The 19189-nt window shown below is 43.9% G+C and overlaps 1 protein-coding gene across 1 annotated transcript in view; it reads left to right on the top strand.

Moving 5' to 3' along the window:
• The first annotated feature begins 276 nt into the window (after positions 1–276).
• LOC140370344 (uncharacterized) overlaps positions 277–19189 on the top strand; it is a 40212-nt gene continuing 21299 nt past the window's right edge. Inside the window, 10 exon segments of the mRNA XM_072457455.1 lie at positions 277–334; positions 1490–1620; positions 1751–1849; positions 4807–4876; positions 4981–7058; positions 7129–7302; positions 9374–9547; positions 11552–11595; positions 13988–14528; positions 18261–18277. Coding sequence (XP_072313556.1) covers positions 1505–1620; positions 1751–1849; positions 4807–4876; positions 4981–7058; positions 7129–7302; positions 9374–9547; positions 11552–11595; positions 13988–14528; positions 18261–18277 — 3313 coding nt within the window. The 5' untranslated portion in view covers positions 277–334; positions 1490–1504.

Raw genomic sequence — 19189 nt, 5'->3', positions numbered from 1 at the left:
GTGAAAAGTGAAAATAAATACTCTGGAGAGGTTTAGGCGGCAGCACATATGCAGCAAAGTGTTGTGAGTTTGAATCCCGGCTACGAAAATTTGCTGCTTGTCCTCCCTCCTCTCTCTTCCCCATTTCACCTGTCTAATAAAGCCTTCAGGTCCTGCCATATTTGTGTCCTCAGCAGTAACCTCCTGTCACTCACCTGTGTGAAGCCCCGCCCACCTGGACCACAGCCAATAGAGGAGCGGCTCTGAGTCACTCCAGGAAGAACACACAAACAGGTTTCTTCCTCCAGCCGCACACTTTTCTCTGGGACACTTTGGACTCTTTGGATCCGCTCAGGTTTGACTACTTTGATTAGATTCAACACTGGCTTTAGTCCTGGATTATACCTGGTTTAGTCCTGGTTTAGTCCTGGTTTAGTCCTGGTTTAGTCCTGGTTTAGACCTGGTTTAGTCCTGGATCATACCTGGTTTAGTTCTGGTTTAGTCCTGGTTTAGTCCTGGTTTAGACCTGGTTTAGTCCTGGTTTAGTCCTGAATTAGACCTGGTTTAGTCCTGGTTTAGTCCTGGTTTAGTCCTGGTTTAGACCTGGTTTAGACCTGGTTTAGTCCTGGTTTAGTCCTGGTTTAGTCCTGGATCATACCTGGTTTAGTTCTGGTTTAGTCCTGGTTTAGTCCTGGTTTAGACCTGGTTTAGTCCTGGTTTAGTCCTGAATTAGTCCTGGTTTAGTCCTGGTTTAGACCTGGTTTAGTCCTGGTTTAGTCCTGGTTTAGTCCTGAATTAGACCTGGTTTGGTACAGATCTAGTTTAGGCCTTGGTTTATTTCCTGGTTTTAGGCCTTGTTATATCATTAGTTTAATTAAAACTTCTTTAATCATTTATAATGAGTGCTGAATGTATTTATTACGTAACTTTACATTTGTTAGTCATAGTTCTGTTTAGATTATTGACCTATTTGTAGATTTTGCCTCACTCATAATTGTCTAATATCACTTGTTGTTGTTTATCATTTCCCTGTAGAACTTGACTTGTGTCTGTAGGGGGCAGTGTAGGACTTTGCTGCTGTCACTTCCTCTAAACCCAAATAAATGGTCCTGTTTTGGTCCTTTTGGTTCCCACTGAATTTGTGACTGGTTTTAGTTCAGTTTGAATCTCATATGTTACAGTTTGATGTGAATGTGTTTTCTTGAGGCTCCATGAGATGAAACACTTGACTAAAGTGCAGACTGCACAGAACAGGCTGATGGCTCATGTAGTCTGTGTTTATTTCAATATAAGGACAAGTAAACAACCTGTTCATTTGTTTGTCCTTTAGTTTGATGTGACAGATCAGCACACATGTACAACCAGAACAACAGACATGTACACACTTATTTTAGACTTATATGTTTGTTGTTTGTATTTGTAATGTGCCATTTCATATTGAATATTATGGATAAATAAATAAACCATGTGATGAGTGGGCGGGGTTAAACAGTGTGATGTCATTGTGTAGGACTCTGGACTGAGCATGGATCAGAGAGAGCACAGAGAGGACGCAGTACCTCCCACCACCAGCAGGGGAGAAGTGACAAGTGAACGCTCCATTGGACGAATCATTGACTTTAAAAACAAACATGATCCACAGTAAGTCAGACACAATCATTAGATCTGATTATTGATGTGTGTTTATAGGACTGTTTTAGGAGTAACTGGAGTTAAGTCAAAGTCAAATGCTTTTAATCTTTTCCATTTGATCTGTGTTTTTCTTTACCAGGATCCACCAGAAACATCCTCGGTCTGAACCTGGTCCCAGCTGTGAGTCCCTCAGGAGTCACAGGTCTATGTTTGAACCAATAACCTTCAGGACAGAGCCGTGAGTCACATCTGTGTGTTATGGGATATAATAATTACATCATAGGTATTAAAGCACTGCTTGATATGATAAGGATCTGGAAGTGAGCTGCAACTACCACATAATCACCTCTTTTGAGTAAATGTGAGTTAAGAGACGCTGCAGGTGAAGAGGACAGAAAAAAAGACTTTACAGATATCAGTTTGAATCAGTTTGATCAGTTTCTGGGAAAATGGTCAGAACCAAATTTCTTGCTTCATTTTGTTGACATGTCAGATTATTATTTTTTTTAAGCAGACGTGTTTTTGGATTTCTGATCTACTGGATCTTTCTGAAAACGTGGTGTAAAAATTCAAATTTTGCTTCATTTCTTTGAGTCAAAACTTTCAAAAAATATCAGCTTTTTATTAGATATGAAAAAATCCTTGTGTACGATTAGTCAAAATCATGTTAAGTCCAAGTTTGTAACGTTTGGTGTGTGTAGGTGCTACTTTAGGCTGATCTTTATGTCTCTGTGGGAGAAAGCATTTTGAGAAAAGATCTTTGAAGTCACATTGTTCCAGAGAAATCTATGACATTGATTTAATTATATAATAAAACATCTTTAGGTGCAGACTGGGCAATGCTGTTGTTGCTTTTCTGTTCAAATAGCAAACTGACAAATACATGATTTAATGTCTGTAGTGTTAAATAAAATACAGTTTGAGTAATTCTGTTGAATATTTCAAGGACATACAGTCAGACATGTGGAGGTTCATGATTGTTATTGTGTTGGTGGGTGTGGTTCTTGTCCAGAGAGGGGAGGGGCCACTGTTCAGCAGCCTCACAGCAGGAGGATACAGGCTCTTGCTCAGTCTGGTGCTTCTGGTATGTTTGGACCTGTACCTTCTCCCTGAGGGCAGCAGGTGGAGCAGGTGTAGAGCTGGTGGTGTGGCTCATGCAGGAGGTTGTGCTCTCTCTTCAGACAGCGGCTGGTGTAGATGGGACTGATCTCTGGGAGAGAAGTCCAAGCTGTTTTTACCACACGTTGGAGAACCAAACTAAAAATCCATAGGTCAGATCAGAACTGATGGCACAGTTGTAGAAGTTCACCATCAGCGTTCTGGGGATGTTGGCGCTGCTCAGTTTCTCTGGCTTTTCTAGTGTTTACTTCAACTATTTCAGTTTAGAGAGAAAATGTGTGATTCATCTAAATTGTCTTCTAAATCAGTGTTTTTAATCCCAAAAACATTTTCATTGTTTTTTAAATTCACCAGACTCGAGCACAAACCAGAATCTTCTGCAGAATTCCCCAGCTGTGGGTCCTTCAGGAGTGACCGGTCTATGGGACATCAACATCCCTCATTTGTCCAATCACAAAGTCTCCAAAGTGCTGCACCGAGTACAAAATAAACACAAGCAAAATATGTTAAAAAATTAAAATAAAACTACATAAAAACGTACAAACAAAATAAAAATAAATTAACAACAATATGAAATATTAAAAAATAATAAAAGACGGTTGGAGGACCACACAATTCTCATGCCGGGTCAAATGCCAGTGAATAAAAGTGCGTTTTTAAACAAGATTTAAAAGCATCAACTGAAGGAGGAAGAGTGGGAGGAAGAGCGTTCCAAAGTTTGGGGCCAACAACAGAAAAGGCTCGTTCGCCTCGGCTTTTTAGTCTCGTTGTTGAAGAAGTTGGAACTGGTCCTCAGACCTCAGCGAGCGCAGGAGTGTAGGGGACACTGAGGTCTGAAATGTACGCGGGGGCCAGGCCATGAAGCACTTTAAAAACAAACGAGAACATTTTAAAATCAACTCTAAAATGATTGAGGTGTAATATGTTCTCTACGATGTGGGCCCGTTACAAGTCGTGCTGCACTAACTGTAAGCGTGACAGGTTAGCTTGTTAGCTTGTTCGCGTGTTAGCTTGGCTGATCCCAGTGTACAGTGCATTACAGAAGTCAAGACGTGTAGAGATAAAAGCATGGATCACCCGCTCCAGGTCACTAAAAGATAAAACCCATTTGAGTCTAGATAAAAGCCGAAGGTGAAAAAAATAGATTTAACCACCACATTGATCTGCTTGTCAAGCTTAAAATCTCCATCAATGATGACGCCAAGGTTGGTGGCTGCAAACGTGATGTAGGGTTGGTGAGACCCCAATTCTAAATTAAAATCAACTGCTTTGTTAGGCTGAAAAACCACAATTTCCATTTTCCACAGCCAGCCAAGCCTTGACATCATCCAGACAGTTCAGGACGGGCGCCAGGGAACTATTTTTTACTGGCAGATAGACTGGGAGTCGTCCACATAAAAGTGATATGACATCCCATGTTTTCTAAAAGTTTGACCAGGCGGCCCAGGAGTGTTCCATTGTAGAAAAGTTTCAGTTGTACCATCTGGACACGGTTTTAGAAAAACAAGACATTTTGACTCTCCTCCAAGAGTCATTCTTAAAGATACAAATTTGGTCTGAGAACTCAAGTATTTATCCTAACCTGAGTAGGCCCTGACCACTGGGCGGAGCCTCCTGAGAATAGTCTGTCCTGTTTTTCTATTTGTTTACATTTTGTACAGCTTTATGTATCAATCTACCGGTAGTGTATAGTAGTATTTTGAAGCCATGGGGCGGCATCAGCCATGGTCATTCTGGTGCGAATCAAGTACTCATCAGTATTGAGGAGCCGCAAAAGCTAACAATAGGATTTCTTTGGCCAGTACAGGGCAGTTAGGGTAAGCAAATATGAGTAGGTTAAGGTGAAACTGTAAACAGTTAAGACTATTATCAGGATGTTTTGACTAGTGGGAGGGGCTTATTCAGAGTAGGCTAAATATTTAAGTTCTCGGACCAAATCCTTAGATTGAGAATGACTCTTGGATGGAAGTCAAAATGTCTTGCTTTTCTAAAAACAGTGTCCAGATGACTACAACTGAATCTGTTTCTACAATAGCACTGACGCAAGAATAAATGTTAATTTAGTCTCTTTGACAGAGTGGAGCAGCCGGGTCCAGAGGTCTCTAGTGGTCAGCACCATCAGACACAGCTGGACTCCGTATTTAAGGTCTGTCAAATACTAAAGTTTGTAAATGTTCAGATGAATGAGAACTTGTTTCACACAGACCTGACTCTGACTGCATTTGTGTTGTTTATAATGTGTCTGTTCAGCTTCTGGAGAAGGACATCTTCACTTTTGTCCAGAAGGAGCTGAAGAAGCTCCACAAGGTTCTGACTACAGATTACCCAGAATGCTTAGAGCCTCTGAAGGACGAGGATGAAGAGCAGAGGAGCAGCAGTGAGGCTGTTCTGAAGATCACACTGAACTTCCTGAGAAGGATGAAGCAGAAGGAGCTGGCTGAACGTCTGTGGAGAAGTAGGACCATTTAACACATTGAACAAGGTGCTCACAGTCATTTTATATTCTCTGAGACTCAGGGCTGTGTCTGTTGTCTTTATTCAGGGACTTATTCTGGAGTTTGTGGGCGTAAACTGAAGTGTGACCTGCAGCAGAAGTTTGAGTGTGTGTTTGAGGGCATCGCTAAAGCAGGAAACCCCACCCTTCTGAAGCAGATCTACACAGAGCTCTACATCACAGAGGGAGGGTCTTCAGAGGTCAACCAGGAACATGAAGTCAGACACATGGAAACAGCCTCCAGGAAACCAGACCCAGCAGAGACAGCCATCACATGTGAAGACCTCTTTAAAGGCCCAGCTGACACAAAAGGACCAATCAGAACAGTGCTGACAAAGGGCGTGGCTGGCATCGGGAAAACAGTGCTCACTCAGAAGTTCAGTCTGGACTGGGCTGAAGGCAAAGCCAACCAGGACATACAGCTGCTGTTCCCGTTCACTTTCAGAGCACTCAATGTGCTGAAGGAGAGAAGCTTCAGCTTGGTGACACTTGTTCATCACTTCTTTAGTCAAACACAAGCAGAACTCTGCAGCTTTGAAGACCTCCAGGTGCTCTTCATCTTTGACGGTCTGGACGAGTGCAGACTTCCTCTGGACTTCACCAAAACCAAGGCCCTGACTGACCCCTCAGAGTCTGTCTCAGTAGACGTGCTGCTGGTAAACCTCATCAGGGGGAGCCTGCTTCCCTCTGCTCGCCTCTGGATAACCGCACGACCTGCGGCGGCCAATCAGATCCCTCCTGAGTGCGTCTCCATGGTGACAGAGGTCAGAGGGTTCACTGACCCACAGAAGGAGCTGTACTTCAGGAAGCGGTTCAGAGACCAGGCTGACACAATCATGTCCCACATCAAGACGTCCAGAAGCCTCCACATCATGTGCCACATGCCAGTCTTCTGCTGGATCACTGCCACAGTCCTGGAGCATGTGTTGAAAAGCAGAGAGAGAGGAGAGCTGCCCAAGACCCTGACTCAGATGTACATCCACTTCCTGGTGGTTCAGGCCAACGTCAAGAACATCAAGTATGAAGAAGGAGCTGAGACAGACCCACACTGGAGTCCAAAGACCAAGAAGATGGTGAAGTCTCTGGGAAAACTGGCCTTTGAGCAGCTGCAGAAAGGAAATCTGATCTTCTACAAGAGTGACCTTAGCGAGTGTGGGCTGGACGCTGCAGAGGCCTCAGTGTACTCCGGAGTGTTCACACAGGTCTTTAGAGAGGAGCCAGGCCTGTACCAGGACAAGGTCTACTGCTTCATCCATCTGAGTGTGCAGGAGTTTCTGGCAGCTCTTCACGTCCATCTGACCTTCATCAACACTGGGATCAACCTGCTCTCAGAGAAAACACAGAAGTCGACAATATTCAGTGTGAAAAGAAAACTAAGGCACCTTCACCAGACAGCTGTGGACCAGGCCTTAAAGAGTCCAAATGGACACCTGGACTTGCTCCTTCGCTTCCTATTGGGTCTTTCACTGTCTGCCAATCAGGTCCTTCTACAAGGTCTGGTGACACAGACAAAAAGTAGCTCCGATACCAATCAGAAAACAGCTAAATACATCAAGAAGAAGCTGAATGAGGATGTGTCTGCAGAGAGGAGCATCAACCTGCTCCACTGTCTGAATGAACTGAATGAGCGTTCTCTGGTGGAGCAGATCCAACAGTACCTGAGTTCAGGACGTCTGTCTGAAGGTGGACTGTCTCCTGCTCAGTGGTCAGCTTTGGCCTTCATCTTACTATCATCAGAAGAAGATCTGGACCAATTTGAGCTGAAAAAATACTCTTCTTCAGAGGAAGCTCTCCTGAGGCTGCTGCCAGTGGTCAAAGCCTCCAACAAAGCTCTGTGAGTAACCTTTGTTTAACAGAAAATGGCTGGATTCAACTTCTACATAAACAATGTTGTCTCTCTCCAGACTGAGCAGCTGTGACCTGTCAGAGAGAAGCTGGGAAGCTCTGTCCTCAGTCCTCAGCTCCCAGTCCTCTAGTCTGAGAGTCCTGGACCTCAGTCACAATGCCTTGAAGGACTCAGGGCTGAAGATGTTATCTGCTGGACTGAAGAGTCCTCACTGTAAACTGGAACAGCTCAGGTCAGAGAGATTAATATTATTCACTATTATTACATAACTTGTTGGTGGTTATATTGGAAAATAACAACATAAAGTGAAATAAAGATAGAGGACTTGTTATTTGCGTAATTTGGATTAAATGTCCTTGACTGATTAGAATAGGCAAGGCAAGTTTATTTGTAGAGCACATTTCATACACAAGGCAATTCAAAGTGCTTCACAGCAGGAAAAATGCATTCAAATCACAAAGAAATTACAGAAATACAATAAAATTAACTAAATTAAAAATTATCAATCCAACTGATTTTCTAAACTAATAAAATCACAAACAAAAGAGAAGAGTGCAAAGAAAAAATCCTTTCAGTCATATGCGCAGCTAAACAAAACTGTTTTTAGCTTAGATTTGAACATTGTCAGAGTAGAAGCCTGTCTCACATCTTCAGGAAGACTGTTCCAGATTTTAGCTGCATAAAACTGAAACGCAGATTCCCCATGTTTTGTCCTGACTCTGGGCACCAGCAGGAGGCCGGTCCCTGAGGTCCTCAGAGTCCGAGATGGTTCATATGGCACTAACATATCCAAGATGTACTTTGGTGCTAGGCCATGAAGAGACTTGTACACAAGCAGAGCTGCTTTAAAGTCTATTCTCTGAGCCACAGGGAGCCAGTGCAGAGACCTGAGAACAGGACTAATGTGATCATACTTCCTGGTTCTGGTCAGGACCCGAGCAGCAGCGTTCTGGATGTACTGCAGCTGTTTTACAGCTCGTTTGGAGAGGCCAGTGAGCAGGCCGTTACAGTAGTCTAATCTACTGGAGACAAACGCGTGGATAAGTCTCTCTAAATCTGGTTTTGACACTATATTTTTGATTTTGGCAATGTTTTTTAGATGGTAAAAAGCTGCTGATGTTATTGATTTGACGTGGCTATTAAAGTTCAAGTCTGAGTCCATTATTACCCCCAGATTTCTAATTTGGTTTGTAGGTTTTAGAGCGAGACTCTGGAGGTGACCGCTAACACTTTCTCTTTGTTTCTGTGGGCCAAAAACGATTATTTCAGTCTTGTCTGAGTTCAGCTGGAGAAAGTTGTTTTGCATCCACAAACTGATCTGTTGGATGCAGTGACAGAGTGAATCTACTGGTCCATAGTCACCTGCCGACAGTGAAACATAGATCTGAGTGTCGTCTGCATAATTGTGATAGGACACATTTTCACTGCGTATCAACTGACCCAACGGCAGCATGTAGAGGTTGAACAGAAGGGGACCCAGGACTGACCCTTGGGGCACTCCACAGGTCAGGGTCATGTGGTCTGAGACACAGCTACCAATTTCAACAAAGTACTTCCTGTCTTCCAGATAGGACCTTAACCAGTTTAGGGCAGTGCCAGTGATGCCCACCCAGTCCTCTAGTCTCTGTAAGAGGATCCCATGATCGACAGTGTCAAAAGCAGCACTCAGATCTAACAGAATTAAGACTGAGGCTTTGCCCGTGTCAGTGTTCAGGCGGATGTCATTTGTCACCTTGACAAGAGCAGTCTCAGTGCTGTGATGAGGTCTAAAACCTGACTGAAAAACATCAAATGAGTTGTTAATTAAGAGGAAATCTGTGAGCTGTTGGTAAACAACCTTTTCAAGGACTTTGCCCCAAAATGGCAGATTAGAGATGGGCCGGTAATGACTCAGTACTGCGGCATCAAGACTGCTCTTCTTTAGGAGAGGCTTTATGACCGCAGTTTTCAAAGACATTGGGAATGTTCCAGATTGAAGCGACATGTTAACTATGTGAGTGAGTGGCGCTAACAAACTGTTCAGCACAGACTTTAGAAATTTGGTGGGTAACACATCAAGGCAGCATGTAGATGAACTCAGACTGGTGATGATCTCATGGACAGTTTTGTCAGTTACTGGTGCAAAGTGAGTTAGCTCTAAGTGTCTTGTTGGTTTTAGGGTAATTTTTTGCATTGTGGGATTTATAGCATTTTTAATGCCCTGAACTTTGTCATTAAAGAATAATGCAAACTCATTACACTTGGATGTGGAAATGAGTTCTAACGGCAGCTGAGCTGGAGGGTTTGTTAATATGTGTCCTCAGACTTTCAGGTTGTCTGGTCTCAGAGGAAGGCTGTGTTTCTCTGGCCTCAGCTCTGAGGTCCAACCCCTCCCATCTGAGAGAACTAGACCTAAGCTACAACCATCCAGGAGACAAAGGAGTAAAGCTCCTGTCTGCTCTACAGGAGGACCCCCACTGCACACTGGACACTCTCAGGTATGGACCTGTCCTCACTGAGATTTGTAACACCTAAGAGTGCTATTTACAGGTTAAAGGTGCCATAACATGCTTTTTTTCATGTTTGTAGTCTATTCTAAGTATATAATTGATAATAATAAGGGTTGTGCAACACCCTTAACATAATAGTCAAGAAATATCACCCTGACCTTGGACCCCCTCACCAACCTGGAAATGCAAACGGCTTGGTTTGATATTCGCCCCCACCCTTGCAAAGAGCAATCTGGCTCCCTCGCCCAACCCGTGACGTAGTTTCAGAGCGCGTGTGTGCCCCGCCCACCCGTGATGTAGTGTGTCCCCCACAGCTGTCAGCTCCGCGCGACTGAGTGAGAAACGATAGAACTTCAGATCAACATTACTTTGAGACTAAACAAATCTGGTGTTTATTCTACAGCGTGCGCAGAACAGATATATCTATAGATCTATAGATCTATAGATCTATAGATATATATATATATATATATATATATATATATATATATATATATATATATATATATATATATATATATATATATATATATATATATATATTATATATGCGGGGGGAGGGGGGATGGTGACGCGTGCCTGTGGTTATGACGCGGTCTTGTGTCTACCCCCCGTCAGTTTGGAGATTGGAGGAAAGGAGATAGTCTGTAATATAGCTAAACACTGCGGGAATCAATCAAAAAAACTTTCTGGGTACATATATGAAGCACAAATAGCAATGTAAGAAGGTTAAAAGCTCTGAAAAGTCGATTTTGCATGTTATGGGACCTTTAATATCAGGTAACAGTGTGTTCACTATGGTATGGACCAGTGTTAGGTCTGTCTACTGGAGCAAATGTTGGTTTAACGTTGGTTTCATGTTATTTCAAAGTTACTCATTAAGTTTACCATTTGTTTTTTTTGTTAAAAACCAATTGCCATAGTCACTGTGAGCCCCGAGGGTCATTGTGGGTCAGGTGGGTCACTGTGGACCCTTGGGTCTCTGTGGGTCACTATGGTCCCCGTGGGTCACTGTGTGCCCTGTGGGTCACTGTGGGTCACCGTGGACCCTTGGGCCTCTGTGGGTCACTGTGGCCCCCTGGTCTCTGTGGGTCACTATGGTCCCCGTGGGTCACTGTGTGCCCTGTAGATCACTGTGGGTCCCGTGGGCCCCTTGGGTCACTATGGGTCGCTGGGTCACTGTGGGTCACCATGGGTCCTGTGGGTCACCGTGGGCCCTGTGGGTCCCGTGGGTCACTGTGGGTTCCGTGGACCACTGTGGTCCCCGTGGGTCCCATGGGTCACTGTGGGTCCCGTGGGCTACTGTGGGTCAAGTGGGTCACTGTGGGTCCCGTGAGTCACTGTGGGCCCCGTGGGTCACTGTGGGTTCTGTGGGTCACTGTGGGCCCTGTGGGTCCCGTGAGTCACTGTGGGCCCCGTGGGTCACTGTGTCATTGTGGGTTCCGTGGGTCACTGTGGGTCACTTGGGGTCCAGTGGGTCATTGTGGGCCCCTTGAGTCACTTTTGGCCCTGTGGGTCATTGTGGGCCCCTTGAGTCACTGTTGGCCCTGTGGGTCATTTTGGCCATGCGGGTCATTTTGGGCCCCTTGAGTCACTGTTGGCCCTGTGGGTCATTGTGGCCCTGTGGGTCATTGTGGGCCCCTTGAGTCACTGTTGGCCCTGTGGGTCATTGTGGCCCTGTGGGTCATTGTGGGCCCCTTGAGTCACTGTTGGCCCTGTGGGTCACTGTAATAAAAACAGACTAAATATTTAGTTGTTTTTTTTATTCCGTTAAACCTGAGTTACAGATTATTTTATAGACTTTGTTTTAAACAGGGACATTTCTCCAGACTAAAACATAAAACCCACACTTACAGATCTAAATGATCCATAAACATTGAAGGGCGTGTACCACAGGTTGAGAACCTCTGTCAGCTTCTACAGAACAAACCTTTAATCTCACATGAAGTGAAAATCCTCTGTGAAAAACACTGATGTGTGTGTTTCTTTCAGACTGAGGCCCAAAGGAGAACGATGGATCAATCCCATCATGAGATGTAAGTCTGACTTAAGTCATTTCACACTGGTTAGTTTTATGATCTTATTTCTGACACAAACAGCACTTTAATACTCCACATGATTCTTATGATTGAACAGACTTTACTGTTGTTTTCTCATTGGCTCTCTCTTCTGTGGGCGTGGCCTCAGACTGTGTCCATCACTGAACACAGAGTTATTAAAGGTGCCATAACATGCTTTTTCTCACGTTTCGTAGTCTATCCTAAGTGTATCATTGATAATAATAAGTGTTGTGCAACACCCTTAACATAATAGTTAAGAAATATCACCCAGACCTTGGACCCCCTCACCAACCCGGAAATGCAAACGGCTTGGTTTGATATTGGCCCCCACCCTTGTGAAGAGCGATCTGGCTCCCCCGCCCAACCTGTGACGTAGTCTCAGAGAGAGCGGTGTGTCCCCCACAGCTGTCAGCTCCGCCGTGCGCCGCTCCCGCCGCGCGAGTGAGTTACAAACGATAGAACTTCAGATCAACGAGTCTACTTTGGGGGGATGGTGACGCGTGCCTGGGCTTATGATGCGGTCTTGGAGATTCGAGGAAAGGAGTTAAAAGCTCTGAAAAGTCGATTTTGCATGTTATGGGACCTTTAAAAATGGGCTGCAATGTTTTTTAATAAGTGGAATATAGCTTTCATTTTTTCACAACGAAGACGGTTAGTTTTGACAAATGAGAAAAAAAATTCTCGAGTTCATTCGGCTAAACCCAAGAAAACGCTATAGCAACCGCCTTGGTAACCGAATGCTTTAAGATCGGTTGCAAAATCATCCTCATTGTTCTCGTCTGAAATGTGCTAAACAGAGCGAAATTTTACGTTTTACACGACGAATCTTGCAATAACACAAGATGTGAAGCACTGCACTGATCTAGAGGGAAACGGGCTCTTTGAGGGGCCAAAACGGAAGATTACGGAAGATGTTTTTGGACACGATTAGTCCCGGACTAAGAGAATGTAAGCGGCGATGTGGAAAGTCTGGTATGCTACCGACATTTCACGACCAAAACCTTTTGGTCGTGAAAAGTGCGCATGCACGGGGGAGTGCGCAAACGTGCGTTTGTTTATTAGCGCGACGGATCGCATTGCATCTCTCGTCTCCCGTAGATTTCTGTCTACTTTCCAAAACCTTGCGAAGTATCAACTTGGATATGCAACAAAAGAAAGTTGCAAGATATTTTCAGTGCTTTTTGTAATCGCCGTATGCGCTGTCTGATTGATGCGTGTGCATGATGTTGTTCACGGGGAGAGTTCTGACCTTATGCATATCACAGGTTGTAATAAATATACCAGGAAGTTGAATGGACCGGTGTGTGGTATCGTTTTCTGAATAACTTGTCTGGGAAGTCAGTGCGCGTCCTCTGGGAAAGCCCCGCTCACAGCAGCGCTCACAGCAGTGCATCCAGCTGCGGCCGTGGATCGCCGCGGATGCACTGCTGTGAGCGCTGCTGTGAGCACTGCTGTGAGCGCTGCTGTGAGCGCTGCTGTGAGCGCTGCTGCTGTGAGCGCTGCTCTGAGCACAGCGCTGCACCGGGCTCTCCCAGAGGACGCGCACTGACTTCCCAGACAAGTTATTCAGAAAACTATACCACACACCGGTCCATTCAACTTCCTGGTATAATGTGGAGTCCGCAGCGTTGAGCAGCAGCACATTCTCGTCTCCTCATCGTCATTCTCATCCGCTCTATTTTCATGGTCTGACGAGGCTCAGACTCAAATACATGAGGCAGGTCATGTTCTTCAACATATGAGGTTCATCATCTGTTGAAATCTGCTCACTTGACGAGGATTTACTTGTATTTTGTTCCCTCTCGCTGTCCACTTCAGTGTAAATGTCCTCAGTGTTGGCTGGACAGTGTCACGGTGTGACGACACATTTCCGGGTGAAGGAGAGTATCTGAATATATTAAGACTTGGACACTAACGGCCAACGAGGACTTAACAGCACAATTTCAAATAACATTGCAGCCCATCTTTAAGCCACTGACACAGACACAGCTGTTTGACTCAGCACAGGACTGTCTACACACAAGCACAAGTGACTGTGGATTCATACAGAGACATCTGAAAGGAGAAAGTGTGTGTCATGAAGCACAGAGGAGTGAAGCAATGTGTGTAGTGACGTCACACTGAGCTTGACTTTGTCCACTGCACCAACAAACTACTGACAATTCAACTCTTATACTCAACATGAAACACACTGGATTGGTGCAACTAATAAATATAGAAATGAGAATCATAAACCAATTAAATCCTGTACATTTGAAGAATAAATAGAGTCAAATAGTTGTATCATGAAATCCTAATAAAGTGTGTCTCCACATGTTGAGACGCACAGGGGACTAACTGCTGCTGTGTTGTGTCTTCTCTCCATCAGATTTCTGTGATCTCACTCTGGATCCAAACACAGCTCACAGAGAACTCAAACTGTCTGACAACAACAAGAAGGTGACATGTGTGAGAGAGAAGCAGCTGTATCCACATCATCAGGACAGATTTGATTACTGGCCTCAGCTTCTGTGTGACACTGGTCTGACTGGTCGCTGTTACTGGGAGGTCCAGTGGAGTGGAAGGGTTAATATATCAGTGTCTTACAGAGGAATCAGAAGGAAAGGAATCAGTAATGACAGTTGGTTTGGAGGCAATGATCAGTCCTGGAGTCTGGACTGTTCTGAAGGTGGTTTCACTGTTCTTCATAATAACAAAGACACCGTCCTCCCTCAGCCCTGGTCCTCCTCTCGTGGGACAGTAGCAGTGTTTGTGGACTGTCCGGCTGGCTCTCTGTCCTTCTACACAGTCTCCTCTGAGCGACTGATCCTCCTCCACACCTTCAACACCACATTCACTCACTCTCTGGTCCCTGGGTTTAGTCTCAGGACTTATGACTCCTCAGTGTCTCTGTGCGCTCCGACAGACTCGCTCTAATGTGTGTGAAATAAAACATCTGTACAAACAAAAGACATTTATTTTAGAGTTGATTTGACAGAAGAAAACAAACTTCCGACATCAGCCTGACACAAGTGTCTGTTTTGAACAAATCACTGTTTTAATAAAATATTATCTTTACAGAATAATAAACCACAATATGCAGTGAGTAAAGAGTTTTTTTTACTTTTAAAATTGTTTTCAGAAAATGTGATGAACATCAATTGAATCCTAAAATGGTCATGTCTCCCCGAGATTAGAACCGGGCCTAAACCGGGTCTGATCCAACATGTCTGCTCTTGCTTTTGGATTAGGTTTAACATTCGACAGGTCAAATATTGATGGTACTATTTTACTTTTAGTTTTTCCCTACTGCCCCCTGGTGTCTGTGAAGCTACTCCTTCTGTTGAGCCTCTGCACGTTTAAATGCTCTGTGCTAATGCTAATGCTAATGTTGCAAATGTCAACAAATGCTAAATTTCCCACCCAGACAATGCTTTATAAACTGTAAAAGTAATAACACTGTCCGGGTTCATAAATGAACTAAATTGAACCCACATTTAATCTGATTTGAGCACTTTCCTGTTTCAGTGGTTTGTTTCACTTGTTTTGAGTCGTTAATGTTCATAAACTGTAATCCACTGCTCACTGTTTTTCCGACTTGACACTGGAACAGAAACTCTGAGAAAACTTCTCTCCAAGGTCCGAGTTCTGACCTCTGAGGACAAACGGAACTCAGCATAAAGTGAAGAGGAAAAAGTCTCTTTTTCTGAGAACCTGCTCCAAGGTTTTTTTTACATTTTAAAACTGCAGAAAATGAATCAGTGGAGTCTGGTCTTCCTTTAGATATATTATCTCATTATGTTTCAATGAAAATCTGTGTAGTTTAAATCTTGAAGCGTTACCATGGATTAAACATCCATAAAGACACATCAGCCAAAACAATGTAAAAAAGTAAAGAAAAGAGCCCTGGAACAACCTGATAATCTGTGTAAATCTGTGTGTCACTACTGCTAAATACATTTAGAACTCTGTCAAGTCAGAGTACTTATGAATGAACGCTGACTTTAGTATTATTAAGGAAATGCATCACATTGGGTCTGGAAATGTCTGGTGTGGTGGCCGTAGGAATTAAGAAAATTGGAAAAGTACTTTACCCACTGGACCCCCAAGGTCACCAGATTAAACACTAGCACCCCGAGTTAGATCCAGGGAACCTGGATAGAATGAACCCCACTTAAGGTCGCACAGGTCGACTGAGATGAACAAAAGACACAAAAAGGAATGCTTTAGATTTACATTTATGAATTAGTTACGTCCATGCAAATTTATTTAAATCTAATAATATATAACTCAAGCTCCTCAGGAGCAATGCATTTTATAAAGTAGATAAAGGTACAAAGTTGAGTTAACAATTTGACCTAAATAATTGAAATGCACGGCATAAAATGCCATGCCATGTATAATTGCTTGCGTGCGCACCAATCCACCAATGACTTACCAAAGAATAGTAAGAGTTAAGAATATACAGACAAAATGAAATGCACAGCGGCACCAGAGCGTAACCACACGCTGTTCCCACAGATCTATAACAATGAATGAAGTGCACCTGCTACTACTCACCACGAGGCACGCAAGGCAGAGACCGTTTCTCAGGGAGGAGCATCTGGGTCCACAGGTCATCGATGTGCCTGTCCCACTCCCGCTGTCGAAGTGGTAGAAGAAGAAGGAAAGGCAATAAGCAGATTCCAAGTGAAATTAAATATGAAATATTGTTGATAAAATAAGTAGTCTTTATCAGAGGATAGTGCTCAAGCTGCCATACTTCCCCCAGAGTTGCTCCTAGGGCAGCGGAACTGAAACTGTAGCTTTATATTTCTGTTCCTAACTGGCCTGACCATAAGTCATTTCAAAGAGGAACGTTTTAAGCCTGGACTTAAATGAAGAGACTGTGTCGCCTCTTTAACATGGACAGGAGCTGATTCCATAACACAAGAGCTCTACCTCCTACTGTGCTTTTAGAGACTCTTGGGACCACCAGAAGGCTCTACCTCCTACTGTGCTTTTAGAGACTCTTGGGACCACCAGAGGGCTCTACCTCCTACTGTGCTTTTAGAGACTCTTGGGACCACCAGAAGGCTCTACCTCCTACTCTGCTTTTAGAGACTCTTGGGACCACCAGAAGGCTCTACCTCCTACTGTGCTTTTAGAGACTCTTGGGACCACCAGAAGGCTCTACCTCCTACTCTGCTTTTAGAGACTCTTGGGACCACCAGAAGGCTCTACCTCCTACTCTGCTTTTAGAGACTCTTGGGACCACCAGAAGGCTCTACCTCCTACTGTGCTTTTAGAGACTCTTGGGACCACCAGAAGGCTCTACCTCCTACTGAGCTTTTAGAGACTCTTGGGACCACCAGAAGGCTCTACCTCCTACTGTGCTTTTAGAGACTCTTGGGACCACCAGAAGGCTCTACCTCCTACTGTGCTTTTAGAGACTCTTGGGACCACCAGAAGGCTCTACCTCCTACTGTGCTTTTAGAGACTCTTGGGACCACCAGAAGGCTCTACCTCCTACTGTGCTTTTAGAAACTCTTGGGACCACCAGAAGGCCAGCATTTTGAGAGCGAAGAGCTCTGTTTGGATTGTAGGGTTCTTACTCATTTCCTCCTCACACATTTGTACAAAGATGTAATGTATATTCTTTGGGACGAGCCATTACATTGTGGACACACGTGTAGCATTTTAGGATTTAAAAGGGGCTCCATCTGAAGCTTGTTCAGTAAAACATTAATACCTCCTCAGTCTCATTCTCTGAAAGGGAGAACACGATTCATCGACTGACAATTATAATTCTATAAAGATCAATACAAAGGCTCAATAAAAAGATTTTGTGTGGTTTAATAAACAAAGATATAAAAGCAATTAATGACACATTTGGTTACACAGGCTGGGCCTGGGCTCGACTTAGTTAGAAGAAACGCTGGTATTAAGAATTGAGTTTTGACTAATTCTAGTAGAATGACACAAGGGAACCTGACTTTAATGCCACTCTGCCAGTTTCAGCCACTCTCAGGTCTCACGTGTCCAAGGAAGGCTCAGATGTGGATCAAGGCCTCTTCAGAGCTCTTTGGGTCCTCAGAGGTCTTTGGGTCCTTGGAGCTGTCCCTGGTGCTGATCCTTGTGCAGGTTTAGCGTTCGAAGAGTTCGAAGAATCCAAGGTCCGTTGACTTTGTGCATTCTTTGATGAAGATGTAGCTTCAGCCATTGCTGAAAGTAGAGTTTGGAGACAAAGGGAGAGGGGCCCCCGGGGTCCACGACCCCGTGTGTCATGGCAGATGTTCAGATCAAGAGCCGAGGGGAAGAGAGAAGCGCGGTCTCGTCTGGTCTTTTATCTGACCTCGGAGGTGTGGCCTAGAGTGGGAGTGGGCTTTTAACTCTTAGTCAAACTTATTCTCAGTTTGGACAAATTTAACTTAAACCAGCAAAAACGACATGTAACTATAACAAAATATTGCAACATCGTCAATGACCTCTCATCATGAGCAGGTAATGAGGAAGTACATTAAGTATGACATGAACACATTTCAAACACAGTTCTTATGGCAACTAAACTAAAACATGATTTAACCTATTCCATCACACAGTCAGCATTAAGTATGTCTAAATGTGAAATATAGTCATTAAGGACTTAATCCTGAGAAACTTTCCATCCTGTTCTCTGTCAGAGATGTTGATCTGAGGGGTAAATGGCTCTGGTGAAGGCAGTGTGCTGGTCCATTATGCTTTGCTTTCTGCAAGTGTCTTGAACTGTGAAAAGGTCCTGTCTTTCAAAGGTCTTTTTGGGACATATGGGTCCCCTACAGGATAATATGGTTGTATAGCATCTTTGAGGTGGGAGGGGCCATGTCATGTATGGCTTTGTAAGTCAGGAGGAGGAGTTTAAATGGGATTCTAAACTCGACAGGAGCCAGTGAAGAGACTCCAGCACCGGCATTTTGAACCAGTTGAAAGCTTTTTATGGAGCTTTTAGGACACGCTCTGAGCAGGAGTTACAGTCTAATCTAGACGTTACAAATGCATGGATAAGTCAGCATCGATTTTAGGCAAGATTTGTCTGATTTTATCTATACGGCGCGGATGGAAATAGTCTGTTTTACAGGCTTGATTTATATGAGCTTTAAAAGAGAGCTCCTGGTCAAATAAGACTGAGGTTTCTTACAGTAGAACTGGAGCTACACTGACATTGTCCAGTGTGTGTCATCTGCAGAGCAGTGGAAGTTAATGCCATGCTTTGTGATCATGTGACCTAACGGCAGCATATAAAGAGGAAACAGAACTGGACCGAGTACTGACCCCTGTGCCACACCGTAAGTTACTTTAGAACAAGGTGAGGAGCTCTGGTTTACATTAACACACTGGTACAGATGCGATAAATAGGATTTAAACCAGCTGAGGGCGGGGCCTCTGACACCTACTGGAACATAACCACTTTCTAGTGAAATATTTATTATATTAAGAATAGAGTTGAGTTGACTCTTTCCCACTTTAACCCTGATATCACATTGTTCCCTAATCAAAAACATACCTGGAGTTGGATTAAGCTTCATCCAATCTTTTTAGTAAGTCTCTGAGCCTTAATAATGTTGTTCTTTTT

The sequence above is a fragment of the Eucyclogobius newberryi genome, unplaced genomic scaffold (assembly GCF_026437365.1).
Source record: "Eucyclogobius newberryi isolate DKJ021-1_F unplaced genomic scaffold, fEucNew1.0.hap1 SCAF_21, whole genome shotgun sequence".
Lineage (NCBI taxonomy): Eukaryota > Metazoa > Chordata > Actinopteri > Gobiiformes > Gobiidae > Eucyclogobius > Eucyclogobius newberryi.
The sequence above is the reverse complement of the archived record's forward strand: the minus strand, read 5'-3'. Positions and strand labels throughout refer to the sequence as shown.